The sequence below is a fragment of the Aythya marila genome (assembly GCF_965140915.1).
Source record: "Aythya marila genome assembly, chromosome: 4".
Lineage (NCBI taxonomy): Eukaryota > Metazoa > Chordata > Aves > Anseriformes > Anatidae > Aythya > Aythya marila.
Genome location: NC_139045.1, coordinates 6,902,251 through 6,925,217, shown reverse-complemented (window position 1 = coordinate 6,925,217; position 22,967 = coordinate 6,902,251). Strand labels below are relative to the sequence as shown.

Below are 22,967 nucleotides of genomic sequence, written 5' to 3'. Positions count from 1 at the left end.
GAAGTTGTTGTAGCAGTAGAAGTATTTTTACAGATTAGTAGAAGATTCTTACAGATCCACAAGTTGGTGATGGGGAGGTAGGTGTCCCTCTGCCAGCATCTCTTCTGGTGCGAGAGCCAGGCAATGCTGGGTTAAACTGGCAAGAGTTGAGTCCAAGACAGATAATTTTCTGCAGAGCAGGCAGCATATCCCTGGAAATCCTTGCCACAGGGTGTTGTGAATGCTCAGAGTTCAAAAGTGAATCCCTAAGGGCAAAGAGGTGTGGGGTGAGCACTTGGAAGAGAAAATCACGGAGGGTTAGTAAGTAGAGGGAAGACAGACGTGGCTCGGGGCATCTCTGGAGCTGCGAATAGTTGATAATGAGAAAGCCAAAGTTTCTCACTGCTATTTGAGGGCTCCATCAGGTCTCTGGCTGGCCCTGGTTGCTCTCAGTTTTCAGGCCTGTGGCTTTTCTCATCTGCGTGCATCCCAGAACAAGAAGTGAAAGATAACTTTATAGGCAGCCCCTTTCTCACTCGAGAAATGTTGGTGCAAAATTCCACGCGCAGCATTGCCTTTCTTTGAAAAACATTGTTTATGAGGTTACAATTCTTGTGGTTATGGCTGCCATTATTTCTTCTCGTCTGCAGTTTTTTGAAACTGTCAGACACACAGATTAAAAAGCCTCCTTCAGCTCGAGTCCTGCTATCCTTAATCTCCTTTTGCTACTTGTTTTATCGGGTCTGTTAATTTCTCGGGGAATTTATTGCGTGAGATCAGAAAACTTAATTTAAGCTCACATCTTTTAGTCTTTCTTGGTAACTTTATATTGAAAATTATTCTCTCCTTAAGGAAATGAATGCGTATAAATTATAAACATGAAAGCAATTCGAATAATTGCAGAAGTAGTTGTTATCAGGAGATGATAGAAGCTCTGTGCTTTTCCATTACTTGGAGAGAATTTCAGTGTGGGTCTCATTATGGCAAGGTAGAGATTTGCATTTTAATGGGGAAATCGTGAAACCCGGGTCCAGTAAGTGCTGACTCGCTGTTAGCAAAGGGACGTTGTGCAGAGCGTGGAGAGCTTTATTTCAAAGGGCTGGTGGCAACGTAGCTGTGGTGCAGGGCTGAGCTTCCTGTCACCACAAAATACGTGTGTGTGCTTGACACATACGTGTGTGCCTCTTCCAATTTACTGTTTTGTTTTTTTTCTACAGCTTTAGCAAACCTCTGTCGGACTATCGTGTGTTGAATACAAAGCACCTCGGGCCGTGCAGGAGGTGGGAAACGCAGCTCCCTTTTCACATCAAAGTGGGCACCCAGGCAGGTGGGGCAGTCTGGAGAACTGCAATTTCCTCTCTCCTAAGCTCAAAATGACAGAAGAGCCTTTTCCCATTTCTTCTTTTAACAGTCCCCAAATTTTTCCCTGTAGGGCTTCAGTCTCTGAAGTTTATCTACCCTTATCTGGATTTTAGCCTTCTTCAGACTGTAATCTTCGTAGGGAATAGAGGCGGCCCCATTTTAGGGGGATGAGGCAAACCTCATCCTACATTTGCACAGCTTCAGGAGTGCTGTGCTAGTCTGGAACAGTGCACTGGGGGTGTGCTTGGGAGCGTGCTGTGTATCAGCCTCTGCTGAGCTGATCTGGGTGTTTGTGTGCAGGAGCGGTACTTCTGTGCGTGCAGGTGGTTACTTTGCATTAGTTTGCAGTTCTAAGTGGTCCTATTTTGCTGAATGCAAAGAAAATCTGAGGTGTGTATACATTCCTTTCTGGGCATCGAAGTGACTTCTGTTGTCAAAACTTATCAAAGTGGCTTGTAGAAACTAAACACGAGGCTTGCACTTGAGTGCAGCTCGGAGACCTGCCTGAGAAGGTGCACGTGGGCATATATCCCATGGGGAAGCTGCATTTGTTCTGCTTGTTTTCTCTAATAGAGAAAGGAACTCAGGATAAAACTGCATTTTTCGTGGGGAACAGAAAATCCTGATGGCAATGGGAACGTGATTCTGCTGTGTCAGAATTAGCAGTCCGTGTGGGTATCAGGGGATTCATGTAACCAGCTGAGAAAATAATGCGCTGGAACAGGGGGTTATGCAGCAGCTGGTGGAAGTGGCATGCATACGGTGTAAGAACAGCTAAAACAGCACACTGAACATGAATATAGTCCAATAAATCGTATGAATAATAAACGGCCCTCCATCGGACCTCTGATTTACAGAAATAAGTAAGTAAATAAAATATTCTCACTTTAATCTAAGCTTCAGATTCTCACAAGGGAGCTCCTCAGCTGGCAGAAATCGATTTCATGACTCCAAATCACTATCTGAGGATCTGTCCCAAGAATATAATACAGTCAAGGGTTGTGGGGTCAGTCACAGATATTCCAAATCTTTAAGCTGTAATTGTGACGTTTTTATGTAAGGCCCTGATGTTGTTATTTCTTCCCTCAATCGTCTCCAAAGCTCAGCTCCCAGGGCTGTAAGAGTGGCATCAAATTTCCGCTGAAGGCAGAGGAAGTCTTCCCCGTAAGTTATTTGGTAGCTGGGGCCAGAAGCAAGATTTTGCCATAAATCTCCATCAGCAAGCCTCCCACAGGCAGCCTCTGTCTTGTCTTTCGTAAGATTCCTGGGTGTGGAGCTGGAGAACAGGAGGCAGAGACTTTTGAGGTATGTACAACGTGAGGGTGGTCTACCTGTGAGATAAACTCCACCCAGTGCTGTTCTCATTGGGAAAAAAACACCTAGGGAAAGCAAAACCAAAGCAAGCCGATATTTTGTATGGCACTTTCAAAATTCATGGCTGGAAGGAGCCATCTGGGGACACATGGAGGATTTGGAGAGGCGTTATATCCCATTTTATAACCACTAACAACCTCCCCGAGAACACGGGCTGAGACTGAGCCTGGTGCTGATCAGACCTCGTGCTGCAGACAGACAGCTGTTTGCCTGCAGGAATTGAGGAGGGGAAAAACTTTTTCTCTTGTTTTCTGTTTCTCAATTCTCCCCTCGTGGCTGCTTAGGGAATCTGGAATAATTCAGCCGAGGCTGGGGGACTTGGCGTGGCTTACAGCTAACAAGTGACACGCACGAATCAGGCCTATAGCTACAGATTTTTTTGGGGGAAAGAAAGAGATCTGAGGAGTTTTGTGAGTTGCTGTGTAAGAAAGGAGAATTAAAGTGGCTTTGGGTTCTGATGGAAACAGCAGAACGGGTTCATACATCACCCAGCAGCATCCTGTAAGTGCACGGTAACTGCAGCAGCCCTGAGCTGGCACAATTAGCTCGATGTAAAACAAAACCTAATATTTTGAGGGTGTTCTCCAGCTCTGTCAGATGCTTCTCATTTTTTTCTCTTTGCTATGGGACGCCAGTGCTGGAAACTGAGTCCGCATCAAGCTGCAAGCCCCGCTTAGAAAACAGAGCCTGGCTTCTTTCTTGGCAGCCTCTGCCCCTGTATTGTTATAAAATGAACCGGGGAGAAGAAGGAGAGTTTTTGCAATGCCAGAAAGCAAAAGTAACAGGTCATTTTAACCACAATTAACGTGTATTTAAATAGTTACTTTACAGAAAGTTGGCTGTTACCCCAGACAGATCATTTTTTGAGTTGAAACACAGCGGAGCAGTAACTAAGCAATGGAGCGGCTGGCGGGGCTCGGATCACCTGAGGAGGCTGATGGAGGAGTCCCCAGGTGAAGGCGAGGAGGGGTTTAAACAAAGGTGCTTGCAACAGCAAGCTCTGCAGAGGGGAAATAAAGCCAGCAGGCTGCTTTACAAAGGGGAAGCTGGTTCCCTCTTCCCAAGAAACACCATGCATTGAACCTCCCACCTAAACCCAAGGAGTGCTGGCATATGGCAAGGGGTTTGAAGTGTGGTGGGGCATGGGAGTGTCTGCTGTGTTACAGAGATTCCTTTTGCTGCTGCTGTGAAGGTGGTAAGAGTCTGGGCCCCTTGCAAAATGTCGAGGCTGTCTGTGCTTTAACTCTCCTCTGGGACTACGCGCAGGGTTGGAGCTCTGGACAAAGGAACGCCGAAGGCACTGCAGGCTGGTAGGAGGCAGCGCTGCTCCTGCAGCTCCCGGGAAGTCACAGGGACCAGCCGAAGCACTAGAGAAAGGAACAGGAGCTTTTGCAGAGATCTGAGGAAAAAAATGAAAGCAAATGGTGAAAGTGCTGTAACCGAAGCAGGGATCCAGGCGGTCAGTAGGCAGGATGTAATCAAGGCCATATAGCACCTTGTACAGACACCTGAGTCCTAGCTTCCAGAAAAGAAGTTGAATATGATTTCTGTTCTTAAAAGCATACATTTCAGCTTCTTTCTGTCTTTTTCTTTTTTAGTCTTAAACTCCAAGAGGTGTAGAAAAAGCCATTTTATGTCCATATTTCCTGGTTTCCCAGAACCTTTTTCTACAGGTCTGCTATGATGAAAACACAGCCAGATGTCCTGTCTGCTGAGAGTCTGAGTAGAAGACAGCAGTGGAGCTTTTCTTTACCACTACAGAAGTTATCCAGAGCCATTTGGTGGGTTTTAAGGGTGTTTAAGCGGCGACTGTGGTTGACAGAAGGTAAAAAAATGTCATCAGTGCAATCAGATCCATGGAAGCCACTGTAAAACTTGCTTACTTAAATGAGCACCGGGTTGTGGTTTGCACTTCTGTGTCTCGGCAGGAGGCTGCCTCCTGGCCTGCACGCCACTGCACATTGTGTTGGTCAAGAAGGACCAGCTGCTGCCCATCCTTTGCAGGCACAGCATTGCTCTTGTGCGTCAAATTTGGTCAGGATGGCAGTTTGGTTCCCCTTCTGCTCACTCGCTGCGGCTCCCAGGGGATCTTTCCATTCCTGTATTGTGTGTACATACTAAACCGTCTTGTAATGTGAAAGATATGAACTTATTTGCTGATTTTGAGTTACGAGAGTCATCTCTTCTGCCTAAAGAGGGGAGGCGTAATACTCTGACTAGCTGGGGGACCAAGATAATACTTCATGCTTTGTTAATTTTACATCTAGAGAGCTTTTCCTTGTAGGCGGAGTGTGCTGTTGGAGTGGCAGCATTGTAGGGATAAGGGGCACACTGATCAGCTATAGCACCATCATTTCTAATCTCTGTTTTACCTCCTGGCTGGGTACAAAATACATTGCCTTAGACATGCAGATTTTCTCCATTCCTGTGCAAACACTTCCATTTCTTTAGGTATCAATTACTCTGACCTCAAAGTGGCAGCATTTGGCATTCAGGGAATTTTAGTTAAAAAGAAAATGGCACGGCATTTAAAAATGCGAGGTTTTTTTTCTTTATAAATGCAAAAGTGAATCTTGAAGGAGGGAGGGGAAGCCTTATTAAGGGTTTTTGAGGGAAAAAGCAAGTCCAGTACTACGCTACAAGCAGACTACAATTTTAACAAATCTGGGTATCTTATGCTTTCTCAGGTAAGTCTGTCTTTTCTGATACAGCTTCACAAATCATTCCTTTACTATAATGTAAGTTAAATCCTTGGCAGGTTTTTCTTTTTTTTTTTTTTTTTTTAATCATTACATATGGATTATTTGTACTTAATTTTTTGGTTATGCTCACTTTTTTTTGAAAATGCCTTTGAAGTATGGAATTCTGCACTTAAACGTAGCAAGAATTGATAACGATGCCACCTTTGCCACCGTCAATGGAAGAGAATTAGGCTGCTTCGTTAACTTCTGCCTTGTAATTCAATGAAAGCTTATTTGCAAATACACCCTACAGGGATTTGGGTGTGACTCAGGTCTTCCTCAGGATGTTCCCATGTAGGTGAACTGCTGTAAATAAGCTGCATTAGTACATGCCATCTGGTATTTTGGGGTATGTCTGAAGCTGGACAGTATTTTAGACTGTAATATCCATACTCAGCTGGATTAATTCAGCAAGAAAACTACAATGAAAAACGTTTGTACAAATAATTTATCTGAATTTATCTGATTATCTTTATTTTTCTTTTGTGACTATATAGGGCATTGCCTAAAACCTAGCCTGGTAAATGATCTTCTGATAAGTTGATTAGATAGGGGACCTTCAGACTATTAAACACGAGAGAAGAGTGAGCTCATTCCCTAAAATTTCTTGCTGTTCATCATAGTAAGTTAATCTTAATAGGTTTCTCCTAGTTACCTGCCTGGTTTTTACTCCATTGAGTGCATGGTCTGGACGTGAGTTTACCTTGCAAGGCAAGGACCCTGGTTGGTAGCTTGGGATCTGCAATCCTGTGCGGTGAGGACAAATTCTCTCAGCTCTGTGGAGGCACAGGACTCTGCATGAGCCCTTCCTGTGCTAGTAGATTCTGCAAAGCTTTAGTTTTCATGGGTTTGTATTTGTTTTTCTTATATTAGTAACGTGGAGGTTGCACATTTTTAACCTGGAACAGTTGCATCTTAAATATTGACAGTCTTTTATTATGTGTGATGATCAAAAAGTTAAATTGGTGACAAAAAAAAATGAAATCTAAATGCCTGGAATGGCTAAACAAACAAACATGTTCAGTAAAACAAAGTGAAATATGAAAAACATGCATGGAAGTTGTCCCTGAACCTCATAAATTGCCTGTTAGGCTAAATTAGGATGAAAAGTCTTAGTCACTATTGCAGTATGTGGACATGGGCTCTGATGAAAATCACTGTAATATTTCCTTGAAATAATCTCTTCAGGTAACCTTTGCCTAAAATATGAGTCTTTTGTGTAAACTTTGGTAATTCCTTTGACCTGCTACAATGTAGAAGTGGTGTTACTTCAGGTACTGAAACTTCCTCTCCCTAGAAACACCAGCGCCTTGTCACAGAAATAAGGTTGTCATTCATCCATTAAGATTTTAATTGAGTCAATAAATAACCATACCAGGTTTCTACACTGGAGGACTGCTGAGGTATGAAGCCTCAATTTAGTCTCTCGTGTTTAATCATTTGTTATTAGACAGGGAGTTTGGCAGTGTGTGCTCATCTGTTCTCTCTGCCTTCTCTTAAACATTTTATTGCCTCTTCTCTGCTTGCTCACTTGAAAGACAAATCTAGGGCACAGAGGACCCCATGGTTTCCAGAACTGTGCACCTGAACTGCACGGCAGAGCAGATGATTTATTTATATATATATATTTTTTTAACTTTTTCCTACTTTGTCATCTTATGGGAAGGAAAAATGATGCAAGGGGTGCATCCCTTGGGCTACAGACTCCGGTTCATGATTTGTTTTCTGGCAGCAAGGCAGGGGGGTTAGTCGTCTTGGACTGACCTTGGGAAGAAGATCCAAAGCGAGAGAATCTGCTTGGCTTTCATTTTTGTTTCCCTTCCTTCCAGATGTGCCAAACCACCATCATCATTAGTGAAATGTTTTCAGTGAAGTGTCAGAGCTTGTCTCATCTTTGTGCTGGAAAAGGCAGGGAGCGCTCGTATCCCTTCGGTACTGCCATTGCATCAGTCACACAGAGCGCGCGTGCGACTGCAGAACCTGCTGTGCTGAAGGGACGGCATCCCACCTGAATGTTGGGAAAGAAAGAAGGAAATCAGCTGGGGTCTGCTCGGTCCTGGTGAGCTGGTTTTCATTTATTGAACCTGGGCTCATCTAAGGTACAACAAACAGGAGTGCGATGGTCCCTAACCACCCAGAGGTGTTAGCAGCAAGTAACCCACAGGACGCTGCGGGCACAACCAGGTGTAAAAGCTCTGTGTCCTCTGCGTTGAGCAGTGCCTAACATCTGGTGCTCTCTGTTCCTTTTTGTGCTTTTTGCTGCTTGCTGTCTCAGTGACACTTAGCTAGAGCCTGGTGCTCCACGGTGTAGTAAGTCAATGAATTCATGACTCAGGCTCCCATTTCCTTCTTCATCTTATCAATCTCTAGCAGTCTCCCTTACCAGCCTAGCTGCTGAAGTAGAGACAGGCTGGAAATGGAACAAAATAGCAAGTATCATATTAATCTATCGTGTGACTGCCTGTTTTTGGGGAGTGCTTGGGTATTATTAACCAGTTTGTTAAAGCTAGGTGTTTGGTCGTGTCTCTCTCATGCCCCAGGTATGCTGCTTGTTGGGTTTTTTTTGGTTACTTTTTGGCTTCCTCAGCACTCAACAGCGTAAGTTTGTCTGGCAGTCATGGGGAAATGAACCTCTCAAGGGCAGCAGGCAGGGATGGAAATACCAATGTGGAATACACTGTGGTAGTGGTGTTTTTCATACTTTTTACACCACAATGCCTCTGCAATAGCATTGTCTTTTCTTTATGGTGTCTGCTGAAGCTTTTGAATTGAAAAAATATATTGAATTTTAAGGTTTTCTATTCATCCATTCCTGTTAGATCAGCAGAGTTGCATCTCTTAATGCTCCACAATTGCCTGCTGTGACAATGAACGGCCTCTCTTCAGTATTCAAGATTATTTGAAGAGAGTTTTCACCCTCCACACGAAATCCCATTTCTAAATTTTCCCAGCATCGTGTGCTGCTGTGTCAGGTTCCGTGTATTGTGAGCTGGTGCAGTGAAACACAAATGTCAGAGACTGCCCATCGCAGAATCGTGTGTCAGGGTTGATATGCTTACTAGATTTCCACACCAGGGAGTTCACACTGACAGAGAAACAAGAAGACAGGGCAAGGCTCTCAGCAGCCCTCGGAAAACCAGTACCAGGGTGCTACGGGGAGCAGTTCATGCAGTGCCACCTCTGTCCTGCTTTGTTATCCTGCCTGCCAGGACAACCACATTTAATAGGAGGTCACCTGTGACAAGTGACCTTGAAGTGATGGCTGGTAGCAGCAGTACAGTCCCTTTGTCTGGAGCTTTTTTTTATTCCCACAGAGCAGCTTTTATAGGTGTGCTTTATAGACCTCTATCTTCAGATGTTCTTCCGACCCTGCTACGTGTATTTAGACAAAAAGTAGGCTTGAGAGTATCACGTAAAAAATTATAGCTCCCTCGAGGCTGAGAGACATTTTACTGCACATGAAGATTTGCCCCAAGAGCATTATGCTGCATGCATGTGTTGCAGCAAAGTGTGTACAGCACGGTTGGCAGAGGCCCCGGGGCAAAGACCAACGTGGGACTGTTACTGTTCTTCCTCTTCTTGCCGTCTGCTCCGAGGTCCTTCCAGATCCTGAGCTCCTATGAAGGTACCTGGACTTTACACCTGATTGCTACTGACCTGTGTGGTGCTGGAGGAAAGGAGGAGGAGGATTGGGAAGAGTTAGTTTAAAAAATAAGTATTTATAGATAGATAGATAGATATCCTGTTAGGAAAAACAGTAATTCACTTTAAACAAATATATGAAGTCCAAAAGGTTGAATCCAACTGCTCTTAATGCTAGTTTACCTGTTTGCTCATACTCTTTTTCTACTTTACAGTGTTATATTATTCATAGTAGAGGCTGCAAGGTGTCTGAGAAAGACACGGGACCAGGAAAAAACAATCCACTAATGTATTGCATCCCAGGTTGATTAGCATCTTGTTTTACTCTAATGCAGCAGGTATGTCTGCCAAATGCAAAACTTGGCCCACTGCTCTGAATTATAAAGCTGAGTAACTGTGCTTCTGCATCCTGACTGTGAATTAGAAAAATGTAAGTGACAGCAAAGCTAATTGCGGTAGACTTAGCGCTACTGGTTTTAAATAAGGACGTGATGCTGTGGGAAGCCACATGCTGAGTGTCAGATGTAAGTGGCTTTCCCCTTTTTCTTTCTCTCTCTTTGTAGGCTCTGCCCTCCTCTGCTTTTCTTTTGTTCTTAGCGCCTTCCTTCTGGTCTTGAGAACTGAAAGTGCTCGCTGAAAAGGTGGCGTTGGAGCTCCGTATTCATACCAAGTTCCAATCTCGTAGCAGCTGCCTTTAAAATGGCTGTCAAACACATTTTTGGTGAGCTGTGCTTGCTAAGCGTTTTCTAGCGCTGATGTCATTAGCATAAAAGAAGGCTGATTACCCACGTGGCCGGTTCTTCCCCCTTAAATTAAAAAGAAATATTAGATTTTTTATAGAAATTACATAGATCAGTGCCTTGAAGCTGTAATTTGTCTTCGCTTCTCCCTTGTCCTCCTGCAGTATAAATAGGCGTCAACGTGTGTCATGCCATTAAATGTCATTTTTATGACTCGGAGCAGGTAGCCAGTTGCCTTCCTGCAAGCAGCAGCTAATTGTACTTCAGCCATCCATCAGGGATTGTATTTATTTCACATTCATGCTAAACTATTAACTATTTAACCTTTCTTCAGCTATGTCAGATGTCATGGTATAGCACAGACAATTCAGTGCATTACGCTGTTCAACTACAATTTTTTCGTAGAAAATCCAGCAGGCCGTGGTAGAAGGAAAAACGGAGGAACTGCATTGCTGTAGATCAAGAAGGATGCTCTTGTCTTGCTGTGGAGACCACAGGCTGTGGCAGATTTTGCAACAGGTCACTAAGAGTCAAGCTACAAACGGCCACTGGTACAAACCACTGTGGTCTCTCTGAAAAAAAGCAGGGAGGACGGCACGTTGCTGGTTTGGTGCTCTTCTTAGAACAAAGATAAGACGACTAGATATGTTCCTGAAGATACGGGAGCATGTCAGAGAGAAATAACGTACAGCATTACGACAAATAAACGGGTGTATCTTTCAGTGGTATTTCTGGTAAACTCGGATACCATATGGTGTTACTGTGCAGGCATCAGAGCTCCTCTCCACGAAAACATTCGAGTGAAATACTGTGTTGCTCTTACTTCACATAGCAAATCATTGTAAGGAATTTGGGTTCGGTAAGTTATCTTCTGTAGAATCACAGAATCATTAAGGTTGGAGAAGGCCTCCACGATCATCTGCTCCAACCAGCCCCCTTCCACCAATGTCACCCACTAAGCCATGTCCCTAAGCACCAGGTCCAACTTTCTGTGAACACCAGAGGGGTGGTGGAAGCCATGGAGATGAACTGTATGCAAAACTGACCTGAGTTAGACTGGATTTTTTGCCTCTTTTGACCCAAAACTTGCATACAGAGTGAGTAAATTATCACCTCCATTTTACAAACAGAAGAGACGAAGTCTCAAACAGAGGCTGTCTCCTGATTTGCTTTTTGTCTTGTGACCCTAGTGTCATTGCCCTTCATCCTAGCTATTGTTGGGGAATGGAAAGATGATTTTAACCACCTGAACGTAAACGCCTGTGTCTGAAAGCTCTGGCTATTGATAGCACACGTGTGTGGAACATACTCTAGAAATACCATGGCATTTCACAGATTTGGGCCCTTTATCCCACTCCTCTTAAATTCAGTGCTAAAAAAAAAAAAAAAAAAGTTGGCTAGACAGAGCAAAACCCCCGCTGGTTTCTGTGAAAAAATTTCCAGGCATGCAGCAGGATCAAGGGGAAAGAGCTGCATCTTGGAAACCATCAGAGAGCTCAGAAAATTCTGCTGCTTGAACGCAAAACACAAGCAGTAGTGGGGCTTTATCGGCCTCTGAAATGTAATTCTTCTGATTCAGCATCTGCGTAACACTGGAGAGTAACCCCCCGCAGTGCATATTTAGAATATGAGCAGAAAACGAGGAATCATTTACTGATGCTGTAGAAGGGGGTTGAAGGGCTGATGATAGCTGCTGATACGCTTTACAAAGCCCAACTTCTTATCTTCCCGTACTGTTGTTGCAGAGGAGAACCAAGGAGCTCTTCGGAGCTGACGAGCTTTTCTTGCTTTGGAGATAAAAATAATAATGATAAAATCTGTGCATGCGCGATCTAGGTGAAAGCAGAAGTAAATAGGTGTGAGACTTAAAAGTCTGCCTTGCTCCTTCTCAGTCAGGCCCTGTGAAAGCTCTCTCTGTCCCTTCAGCTTCAGGGGAACCTCCAGAGGAGGCACAGCTTTCTGCTCCATCACAGGATGAGATTTGGAGGTGGGAGAGGTCTGGATGCAGCCGTGCCAGAGCCGTGTTCAGCTGGACAGCAGCTCGCTGAGACTTGTCATGAACCGACGGAGGGAAGCACTCACTGCATGGTGGCTGGTGCCAGTGTTGACATAGCCTGAAAAAGCTTCAGAGATGAGGATTACGCCACGTTGTGTCCCTTTTTAGAGGGGTATACTTAGCTAATGCGGTGGGTTGGCCGTAGCCGGCAGCTGAGCGCCCACGCAGCCCCTCACCCTGCTCTGCCCTGCCTCCAGTGGGATGAGGGAGAGAACAGGGAGAGCAAAAGTGAGAAAACTCGTGGGTCAAGATGCCTGCAGCTCAGGAGGTGAAAGGAAGAAGGGAAAAAATACAAGCAAAGCCAAGGAAATCGTTCACCACCTCCCACGGGCAGCGCGATGCCCAGCCAGTCTCCAAACAGCAGCCACCTTGCAAGAAAGCCCACCCTTTTCTTCCTCCCTCCGTCTTTATTGCCGAGCGTGACGTGAGCTAAAACAAACCTAACCCACAGCACCATGCTCTGGGGAAAGTTAACTCCATCCCAGCCAGACTCAGCACACCCTCATTCCTGCATCCCCTTCGGATTTCTCTATGGGAAGGGCCCTTCGCCTTGCCACGTGCGTAACCCCTTGTAATTAGTGAACCTCCTCCCTCTGCCACCGGTCGGTCTGCTGGGGGAGCAGGAATTTAGCAGCTGCACCAAGCCTTCAAACAGCACGCTTGTCAGCGACTAGAAGAGAAGCTCTTTGGGGAACGGTTATTATTTAGCCCAGGGGAAAAAGAAAAAAAAAAAAAAAAAGGCAAGAAAAAAATGTTAAAATTCTTCTCCTGCTAGACTGAAAAATTAACCTGTTGGTGAGATGGGAGCGCTTTTGTGGAGCTAGCGGTGATTACACAGCCTGTCAAACAGCAGCGGGGATTTTGTTCAGCAGAATCGGGACTCTACAAGATCTGAAAGTCTTTCCGAGAGCCGTGTGGGTGTGTGAAAAGTGAAGTAACAAGAATTGTTGTTAAAGGAGAAATGAGCTAAAATGAGGCTGAGGAGGAATTTTATTTTTGAATGCTCAGAAGAAAAATCCCTTGGCACTCGGTAGTTAGATTAGGGAACAGCAGAAATGCTTAGAGGAGAGAAGTGGGCACAAGCTCTTCATGCGGAGAGTGCAGGGATTTGATTTTAAAAAGCATTTTTGTGTATAGCAGTAAATTAGGTTCAGCGATTAGAAGTCCCTTGTTCTTCCTCCTGCAGCAGTGTTTTTCTTTCACATCCATCCGTCTGAAGGCCTTATAACAATAACCAGGCATTTAAAACACTACGAGGCGTGCAGTTATAGGGGTATACACACCAACTTTTCACTTCGGTGTGTTTTCTTCATCGGCTGTTTCTCCACGGTGATGAAGTTGTACGAAGGGAGGGCTTGCTTTTCCAGAAATTCAGCTAAAAGGAGGAACTGAAAAAAATATATATATATGCAGAAAGTTTACTACAATTTGATAGGCAGGCATACAAAAGTGAGTGTGAGGTTACAGGGAATAATGATGCAAATCAGGATCAGTTCGGGGCTGCTGGCTGATACGCAGTGCAGTAAATCAGCTCGTAGTGAGGCGAAAGGCAGACATGCAAATGAAATGGTTTAGTAAGAGAGCCCAGAAGGCTATTACATAAGATTACAATGCGTTATTTCAAATGAAGCAGCAATTCTTTGTGCTCGCGTTAAAATATCCGAGCCCGAAGTTGGGTATCCGTTGATGTTTTTGTTTGGTTTATTTTCTTAATATGCTGCAAATCATCTGAGTCATCCATTTCCTTCAAGCTGATCCCACAATCATTAGATGTTGGCAGTGGAGTGTTTCGTGTCTCATTTCTTTTATTCTATGTAATCGTGCATCTTTGACAGTCGTGTGCATACTTCCAGCACATTGACACGAGATCCTAACGCTTCATTATCTTTTGGGATTGCAGAAAATACGGTAGCTGTTGGGACTTCTGGCAAACTACACGCAGGAGGAATTTTACAAATTATTGCGAATGTCACAATATTATTTTTTTTTACTGACATTTTTACTGTCGCTGTTTCCATACTTGTGTTTCTACCTAATTGAAGTGTGTGTTGTTTTGCTCTTACTTGTTAGGATTAGCTGGGTCAGCACAGAGCAGGCTGGATCCTGGCCTGATGCACCGCTTGCTCCAGGAGGTAGGCAGCAGCTTTGGCTGGTGGGATAACCGGTGCTGTCTGGGCTTTCTCTGAGACAAGCTGAGGCCAGGAGGCCAAGTTCAAGTGTTTTAAGGGCTGGATCCAGCCCCCGGGCTGCTCAGCCCACACTGCTGGAAAAACCACTCTCCGTTTCATGGCAGAGCGTGCGCAGCAAAACTCCTCTCCGCCCCCTCTCTTCCCACCTGCCCAGCAAACCCAGGGCTTTCAAACCAGATTAATTCCCAAGTGCTTTTTGTCTTTGATTGTAGCACCGTGCTGAACGCATTTCACTGAGCTCATGACTTAGAGAAACCCGTGTTATCTCATCACCTGTTGTTTTTTGCAAGCGTGAGTTATCGGGGAAGGCAACAGAGCAGTGAAAGCGCTTAGCATTAATAAAGCTAATGAACAGCAGTGCTGGGTCCGGCCTCGTGCATGCAATCAATTTTATGGAGCTGGCTTCTTCAGTCATTTCTCCAGGTGCTCCTACAGGGCCCTGGGAAAAATAAGTAATAAATACTTAAACACTTCCAATGCTTTGATGAATATTTGACATTGTGGAATGTGTGAATATTAGTAGCTTTAATGCAAACTTGAGAGTTAGAAAAAATTTTATAGCCGGAGTGGTTGGTCACTAGGCTATAGCTCATGGATACAGGTGGAACTGAATGAAGGAGAGTGTTTGCCAAACTGTGTGCGTTTCAGGAGGTACTGAGGGGGCAAACTGATGGAGGTACTGAAACACAAACTGATGGAGTCGTGTAAGAAAATCTTTTTGTGCTCCTGAGGTCAGAAACACCACCGCCATAGGGGGCTGAAGGCGACGTGCAGCAGTACTTTGGTTAATGGTTAATCTGTTTCTACGTCTCTGTGGATTGGGTCAGCATACATGAACGTAGATTTTCTGGGAAGCTCAGCTGAGCTTTTTCTATAGATTAACCATTGGAAACGATCAGGGGCAATCCTGGGTTTCAGTTGTGCCATTTGTGAAGAGATCAGTAAGGTTTCCGTGGGGTCAGGAAGCCACGCAGGAAAGGAAAGGAAATTACTGAAAAGTTATGTCACTTAGGGAAACAGGTAGGTAATTTTCTCTTTAAATGATCTAGAAAAGAGTTTCTGCCTTGCTCTAGAGAGGATGTAGAATAGATGAAAACCATCCATTTTGTTTGAAAAACATCCGTGCTGTTTGTGTACCAGCAATGCGTAGGCTTGCTTCGAGGTCCAGACGATGGAGAGGGTCTGAGGGACTTGCTGGGCATCCCTGGGGGCCACTGAAGTGGAAAAGCAGAGCGTTGGTGTCCTGGGTTGTGTGCTGCAGAGAGCATCAGACATCTGGGAGGAGGACTTTGTGAGCAGCTACCTCGCAGGGCCATCAAAAGCACAGGATTTAGCTGTCGTAATGATTGGGGTAACACCAGCACCTGCCTGGAGAGGGACCCAGCAGGAGGCGTTATCCAGCAGGGTATTGAGTGCCTTGATTTGATATTTAAGAGGAGGGAAGTAGAGGATGCTTTTCTTTGAAAACAAATAGGAGAAACTCATTGAGGGTGTCCGGGCAGAAGGTAAAATTGAGAGGAGTCTAGGATGTGTTATACAGTTTTTATGATGGGAATGAGAAGGGAAATAAGAGTGGTAGACTTCAAAAAAGTGCTAACTTACCTCTTTGTGGGGGAAAGGGTGGAAGTGTAGAAAGAGACAAACCCCAGATAGGAGACTGAGGTCCAGAGGAAGTGGAAACTCTATCAAGTAGTGAAGGACAAGCAGAGAAGTGTAGCAGAGGCACTTTGAGGACATTATGAGCAAGACCAAAGCACAAAATGAAACACAGCTAGCAAGAGAAATCAGAAGTAATAAAAATTGTTTTTATGAGTTAAGTTTTCAGCAATCCATTGTCAGAATGAATTCAGCATTTTCAGGGAAGCCGCTAAGCTAGTGGGGCAGGTTGACCTTCAGTCTTCTGAAGCATTCAGGTTTTAAAGATGCCCATTAATCATCTCTGTTCTGTTGGTTTCCGTGAGTCAGCAGGTTTCCTCCAGCCGAGGAAGAGCCGTATCAAGTGGGAAAATCAGAAAGTGCCATTCGTTTCCTCCACTTACCAGAGATGGTCACCAAAAAACGTGTTTGCAGAGGTAGAAGTAAACACCTTGAAAGAATTTCTCTGATACCGGCCTCCACTGTCATAGTGGGATTAAATCTAGAGCTCTGCTTGCTTGATTTCTTCTGCATGGATCTTCGGTGTCACACAAGAAATGCAGAACTTCACAGGAGACCTTTTTTATTATTTTTTTCCCAGTGTACGGCTACATTTAGCACATACAGACCTGAGTCTTCTGAAAACAAGTACTTGGAAAAGCTCCCAGCTTCGGGGCTTTTAGAGATATCCTGTTTCTGTGAAGAATAGGGGAAGCAGATAAACTATGGGGAAGCTCAGGTGGAACAGGGGACTCTGAGCATAGGGGACAGAGGTTACCACTTGGGTGCTGGGGGCAGGTGTAGCTCAGGGGAGAACCCAGCAATGTTCGTGAAGGAGCAAAGCAAAGAGGGCAAGGGAGGCCCCTGATGTGCAGCCTGGTGGCCGCACGTTGTAGGAGAGGCTCTTGTGAGATGGCAAAGAGCAGCAGGGAAGAAGGCATTCTCGGTTCCCCAGAAAAAAAAAGCAGTTTCTCCAATTGTTTTCCCCTTTCATGCCACGATATGAATGTAAGGCCTGGGACTTGTGTCCCTGGGACAGTGGCTGTGGCTGCCAGGAGTAGTAGGATCCTGGGAACAAACTGCCTGCTGTTTCCCTACTTCCTTTTGGGGTGGTGCCCTCAGCCCCCCAGAGGTGGCATTTTGTGGTTCAGAATTTCTAAATAATTACTGAGGGCGCAACTGCGCCTGTGCAGGGTGGTTTTGTATTGCACTCCCACAGGAGTCAAGGTACTGCTGGGTTCCTTGAAAAAAGATTTCGGTTATTTCTGAAAATCAGCAATTAACGAGTGGGCTTTGGGCGTTTTAAGACAACAGAACTGTCTGTAGGTACAAATCTGCCCTCAGTGGCTGGGGCTGAGCACAGGGTTGTACTTCTTCTGCTTGGAGAAACGCAGTGAGAACATTTCAGAGCACCAATCATGCTGACCCTCCTAAACCTGATTTTGAATAGCGCTGTGTGAATGTAGCAGCTTTCTAGAGGAACAAGAAACAATGCTTTGCCACGTTGGGGCACTGAAGTGGAAATGCCAGCGCGCTTTGCAGTCCTGGTTCGGATTTTTCGGTGCACACGTGGCTGCTGGTACCAAGCACCAGGGCAGGGGAAGTGCTTCTAACAGGTTATAATGACTTCTCCGGAGATTCCTTGCACTTTGTGCACCCTCGAGCTGTTCCGTAACATCCTGTAGACTTTCTGTTTTTCTGCTACTGATCTTTCTCATTACCTACGAGTGCTTCGTAGCTGGGGACAGAGGTGGGAACTGTCTGAACACCCCGCTGCAGTGCTGAGCAGGGATGAGTTGGCTTGAATCCTTTCCGTGCAAGCTTGGTATCGCTTCGTGGCAGTACCTCGTGTCCTTGTCATGTACCCAGACACCTGCATTCCTTCTGTCTGTAGCAGGTACCTGCACCACTATGCAGCTGTGAACGTGTTACATTTCTGTCTCTGACTTCCCCTTAGTAAAATGTTTAAAATTATTTGAATAGCAGAGTGTGCAGGTAGGAAAGAAATCTCTGCAAAACACACACAATTTTTGGACAGAACCAGAAGAAGAAGACGTGTCTGTTTCTCCTCCAGATAACCGTTTCCTCATTGGTCTTGCCTGGCTTTGTTGGGGCATGATGTTACCCAAACCAATACCCTACTCTGTTTTTCTTTGTAGAATGACGTGACAGATAACTGCACCGATCAGGAGGAGGAAGCAGAAGATGACGACACTTACGTGGTTATGGTAGGCTTGGAAACTCAACCAGCCATGAGTAAGTCACGTTGTTTATCAGCAGCAGATCATAAACTGTGTTGTGTGGGATTATGGACAAACACAGGGGGCAAATTATTTTAATACTTCCAATTTCCACAGTACTGTAACTTCCAAGGAGGCAGGTGTCCTAGGGCACAGGGGAAGGCAGGCAAGGGATTCAGGCATGATACCAAAGTCTGGCTCAGACAGACCAAGGTGCAACCAGCTCTCCTGGTAAATTCTACAGAGTTGTGATCTCTGCTCCAGATCTGGAGGAGAGCCTTCATGTAAGAGGAGACCCTGGCTACAGGTGCGGGCAGCTCCTCTGTGGAGGCACAGAGAGTTGACATTTTGCAGCTTGATCTTCATACATCTAAGCATATGTTGATCACAAGTTTGTTGCTAATCTGTGTGGTCAAATCTGTGTGCATATTCCTCTTGAAAACTGCAGAGCTGCTTGTTTGCATTTACTGATGACAGTTTCTTTAGTGTGTAACTATTTGATGATATTTTGCAGTATCATGAATTTATAAAGCTAAACTTTATCCTGTTTCCATCTTATCTGTTTGTTGACAATTTTGTCTTTCCAACTGTCTCATATTCTGCATGAACATGATATTTCTTGTTTGCTATGTTTAAGCCTGCTGCTTTTTGGCACATCTAGGTATACAATAGACACTGTGAAAATGTGAGCTAGAAATCTGGTTAGCCGTGACACGCTTCCACCGTCTCTGTCACCTTTCCACTATATATGGAGTACGTCGGGGTGGGCGCACGGAGGAAGAATGTGAATCGTAACAGATGGCCGTGGTAGTCACCTACGTGCTCTAACCTCCCATTTTAATCTGTGGTGGAAGAAAGGCTTCACCAAAGGGTAGCTCAGAGTAGAAAGGGCCCTGTAGTACCAGCTCTGCATTGACTGCAACTCTGCTGATGGACCTGTGCAGCTTACTCTGTTATGTCACTTACATGCACCCCCCAAATCTTGATGCTGTACAGTGTTGAAAATTTATCATTTTACATTCCCGTGGTCTGTGGCCCATTAAAAAACACCCCACATTTCCACAGGAGTCCAGCCGTGTCTCCCGAGGGCAATGCGAATTTTATTTTAGAGAGATTCAAATAGGCGCCCCAAATCCATTGTATAAAAACAAGTGACAGAGTTGGGTGAGCTAGGGCTTTATTTCCCTAGCAGTGCACTGTGCTCCCTTCAAAATCAAGGAACACAAATTACGGAGGCATGGTAAGTGTGTGTGATTGCATTCTGACAGCAGCTCCAGAAGAGCTGAACATACCGTGTGCACGAAGACGTTGTATATCAGAGCAGCAAAACCTAATAAAAACTTCCACTGCTGATCTGGTAAATATTTTAAAAGCTGTTCACTGACAGTGTGTATTTGACAGCCTTCCTCCACTGTATTAGTTCATAAAAGTTTTATTAGCCACTGCGTTGCTTCTGTGGGAATCCTTGAAATAGGAAATGTTTCCAGATGGCAAATTTTAAAGGAAATAATGCATTCTTTAGCATTAAAAGCCAAGCCGGACCTGGGAGATCAATATGGAATTGGATCAAAATGCCAACAAATAGCTGAGGTGGATGAGGAAGAGGAAGATGATGTAGAAGACAGCAGAGAGGAAAGCAAAGATGAAGGTGAAGAAGGGGAAGATACCTACACCCTTGTCAACAGTCCGAACAATTTATATGCCAGCATCCCTGATGATTCAGAAGAGACCAGAAGAGACTGCTTTTTCTACAAGAGGCCACCTCCTCCTCCCCCTCGAAATCTGCCTGGCACTGTGAGGCAGGATGAGCTGCACAGTTTCTCACAAGGTATGATTTTGGGAGGAAAAGAACCCCAGATACAAACACACGTGTAAACACAGATCAGGTGCTGCTGCCGAAATGATGTGTGCTCACTTCTACTAGTAGTAGCTCGACAGCATGGCCCAAATTCTGCACAGCAAACATCTGCCTGTGAACTTTGCTGCATGAAGGCCTTCACAGCCAGGATATCAGCTAACGCAGAGCTGTGGGCTGCTGGGTTATGGTTTCAGGTTTTTCTCACTCTGTCCATCTCAGAACGCTACCCACTAGCACATAAGATGCTTGTTTTACAAGAGAGGCCTGAAACAAAACACTAAGCCTGTATTTTTCTCAAGTTGATTTAAATATTTACATTTAAAAATATTAAATGCTATCTTGATTTAATACAGTTTATAATTTCACAGATAGAATTAATACAAAAGTGACTGTGTAGAGAGAAGTAACAGTATTTAATTATATTTTAGCCAATGTTGTGGTTAGAAATAAAACACTACATTGTGTTACAAATAGAAAAGAGAGAGAGAGATCGTGACCTTTAATGAAATGCTTCTCTTTCTTTTTTTTTTAAATATTTCAGCCCCAGAGTAAAAATCTAAAATTTAGTCTTGTAGTTGAGAAGTCCAAAATACTATTTGCATCTATTTCAAAAGGAGTGATTATTTTTTTTTCCTCATTGGGAAAAAGTAAATATGCAGAAGAATTCAAGCTTAAATACCAGTCTTAAAAAATCATGTAGAAAAAAAAACTTTTGTCATGGACACTACTGATAAGTGCATGCACAAATTGCCTGTGAGTTTGCTCCACAGCTTATTTCTGTTAACTCTCTTTTCAAATGTGGCATAACCTATTAGAGGCCTAAATTACCATCACCAAGCACTTTGATGTTGATGTAAGTGCACAGAAATAGCTGTTCAGCCTTATAGGAGCCTGCTTTAGATAGGTTTTTGTCCTGTTTTCTGCTGTGAAAGAAAAAACTGGCTACGTACAGCAAGGCACAGATTCCAAAAGGATGAGGGGCAAAATAAAACTAGCATTGCAAATGCATTTTGCTCGCTATGCCATACTCAATGTAGGTGTGCATGTATGTACACAAATGAGGGGGCAGGTTTGGCTTAGGGGATCTGTTAGCATAGGTCTGATAGAAATGCCTGTATTGGGACAGCTCTCATGGCTACACCGTCGGGTAGCAATGTGTCCCTCTCTGCCAAATGCCAGGTACCCGTACGTGGATTTAAGACATGCCATGAATTTTCCTAAGTCCTAGGCATGGTTTAATTTCACTTTATTTTGGGGGTGGGGCTGGGGGTATCAGAATTCCCTAAACTGGCACGGTATTTGCTTTCAAAGAGCTCTAATGAGTCACTGCTACATGTTTTTTAGTTAGCCACTTAGTTTAGCTATTGCTGAGGAAGACCTAAAAGGCAAGTCCCTTCTTCTTGAAGTCTTCCTTTTGGCAGTGGCATGAGAGTGCCCCCTGTGGGAGTTAAGAGAAAGAAAATCCTACAGAGAAAGAAACGGAACTTTTATAGAGGCATGGAAACAAAATACTTTTCATATTAAATATGGCAGCTGTATTAATCACACTTGTTTTTTAAAAAAAATACATATCTGAGCCAGAATACATATTGATAATATGTATTAATAATACAGCCCATTTATAAATGACGCATCCCATTTACAAATGTATCATAAGGATTGTAAAGCTCCTCTGAAACCATGCACAGATACAACAATTACTTAATTTACTGTAAATAGCAGCCAAAGGATTTAAAACTCCAGTAGTGACCAAAGCCTAGCTCAGTGAATGCACATTTATATGCAGCTCATTACAACATTAGGAAAATAGAGCTCGGTGCAGAACTGTGAGCGGGTCTACTGTCTGCCCAGGAAAGAGGGGTAATCAGCAGGAGGAAGTTGTAGACATGGCTGGGATCAGCAGCCTTGGTAACAGCTTCTAATTCTTTACAGTTTGTGGGCTTTTTAAATACAAATAAGTCAAAACAAGCCCAGGTATTAGGAAACTCGACAATCCCTTCTAAAGCTGTAAAATGTAAAAGCTAAAGGAAAGCAAGTTCTGATTAGATGTACTATGAAACATGGGGAGTAGAGACCAACGAAGTCATTTGGGTGTGGGGTTGAAGATAGTCTCACAGCACAGATGAGGTCATAAATTTCATTTATCCTTTCAGGGGCTTTTAATTTTTTTCCCACTTTTCCCTACAGTACATTGTAGTGAAATGCTCAAAAACAAATGGGACGTTGAAGATGTTGGAAAGACAAAATCCAACATTTTCTAAAATAAGTTTAATTTCATAAGTCATTGTTGCAACAGCTAACAAATAGCCTGATTAGCCAAAATGCCAAGGACTACAGGTACCACTTGTTTGGCTTCACCATTAAGGAATGTGTTTGTGTGACTCTTGTTGGAGCAACTGGGGTATGCAGCATTGCTTTTAAATAAGAGTATTTACTTTGGGCTGATTTATTAGCATCTAATTTTGATAATCTGATGTGAAATCAGGAGGAGGCCCTGAAGCTGAAATTATGCCTTCAGGATATGCTCCCTGCTGACGTAGCTGATCAGAAACCAATGAGAATCAGAATGCCTTAGTTTAGAACTGAAATCAGGTCTCCACATTAGGAAAATCTGAAGCCTAAAGTTAAGTCTTAATCTCCTTTCTTTGCCCCACCTATGAAACACAACTCCTCGCTTTTTCAGAAAGGAATTTTGTGGAGGACAGAAGGGACAGAGAATATGGCGATGGACTCCTAACAGCGTGCTGCAGAGAAGAACAAGGTACATACGAGGAAGATGACAAGGAGGAGCACCTCTACACTTTCACAAAATTGGATGAATGTCTGTACGATTTGATACTGGCAGAGAAGGAGGAGGAGAAGAGTAAAGAATGCAGGTCGTTTATCATGAACAGGCCTCCAGCCCCTACCCCTCGTCCCGTATGTTCGCCCGCCAGAAATGAGAACACTCCCTACATAGTACAAGGTCAGTGCTTGCTTCTTTGCGAATACTTGCTGGTAGAACATGGACGTGTTTGTTCCTTTTGATGAACAGTTTTGTTGTTTGTTTTTTTAAAGATTAAGATCTTTGTTCAGTTACTTTCAAACAAACAAACCTGTTGATTCAGTTTACCTATTCTCACTTCTCAAATGAGCTTAGAACATCTCTGAC

The 22,967-nt window shown here is 44.1% G+C and overlaps 1 protein-coding gene across 1 annotated transcript in view; it reads left to right on the top strand.

Annotated features, from left to right (window-relative positions):
* BANK1 (B cell scaffold protein with ankyrin repeats 1) overlaps positions 1–22,967 on the top strand; it is a 132,881-nt gene that overhangs the window by 89,089 nt on the left and 20,825 nt on the right. The window contains exons 9-11 of the mRNA XM_082760385.1: positions 17,878–17,974; positions 19,481–19,786; positions 22,500–22,781. Coding sequence (XP_082616511.1) covers positions 17,878–17,974; positions 19,481–19,786; positions 22,500–22,781 — 685 coding nt within the window. The remainder of the gene's footprint in view (positions 1–17,877; positions 17,975–19,480; positions 19,787–22,499; positions 22,782–22,967) is intronic.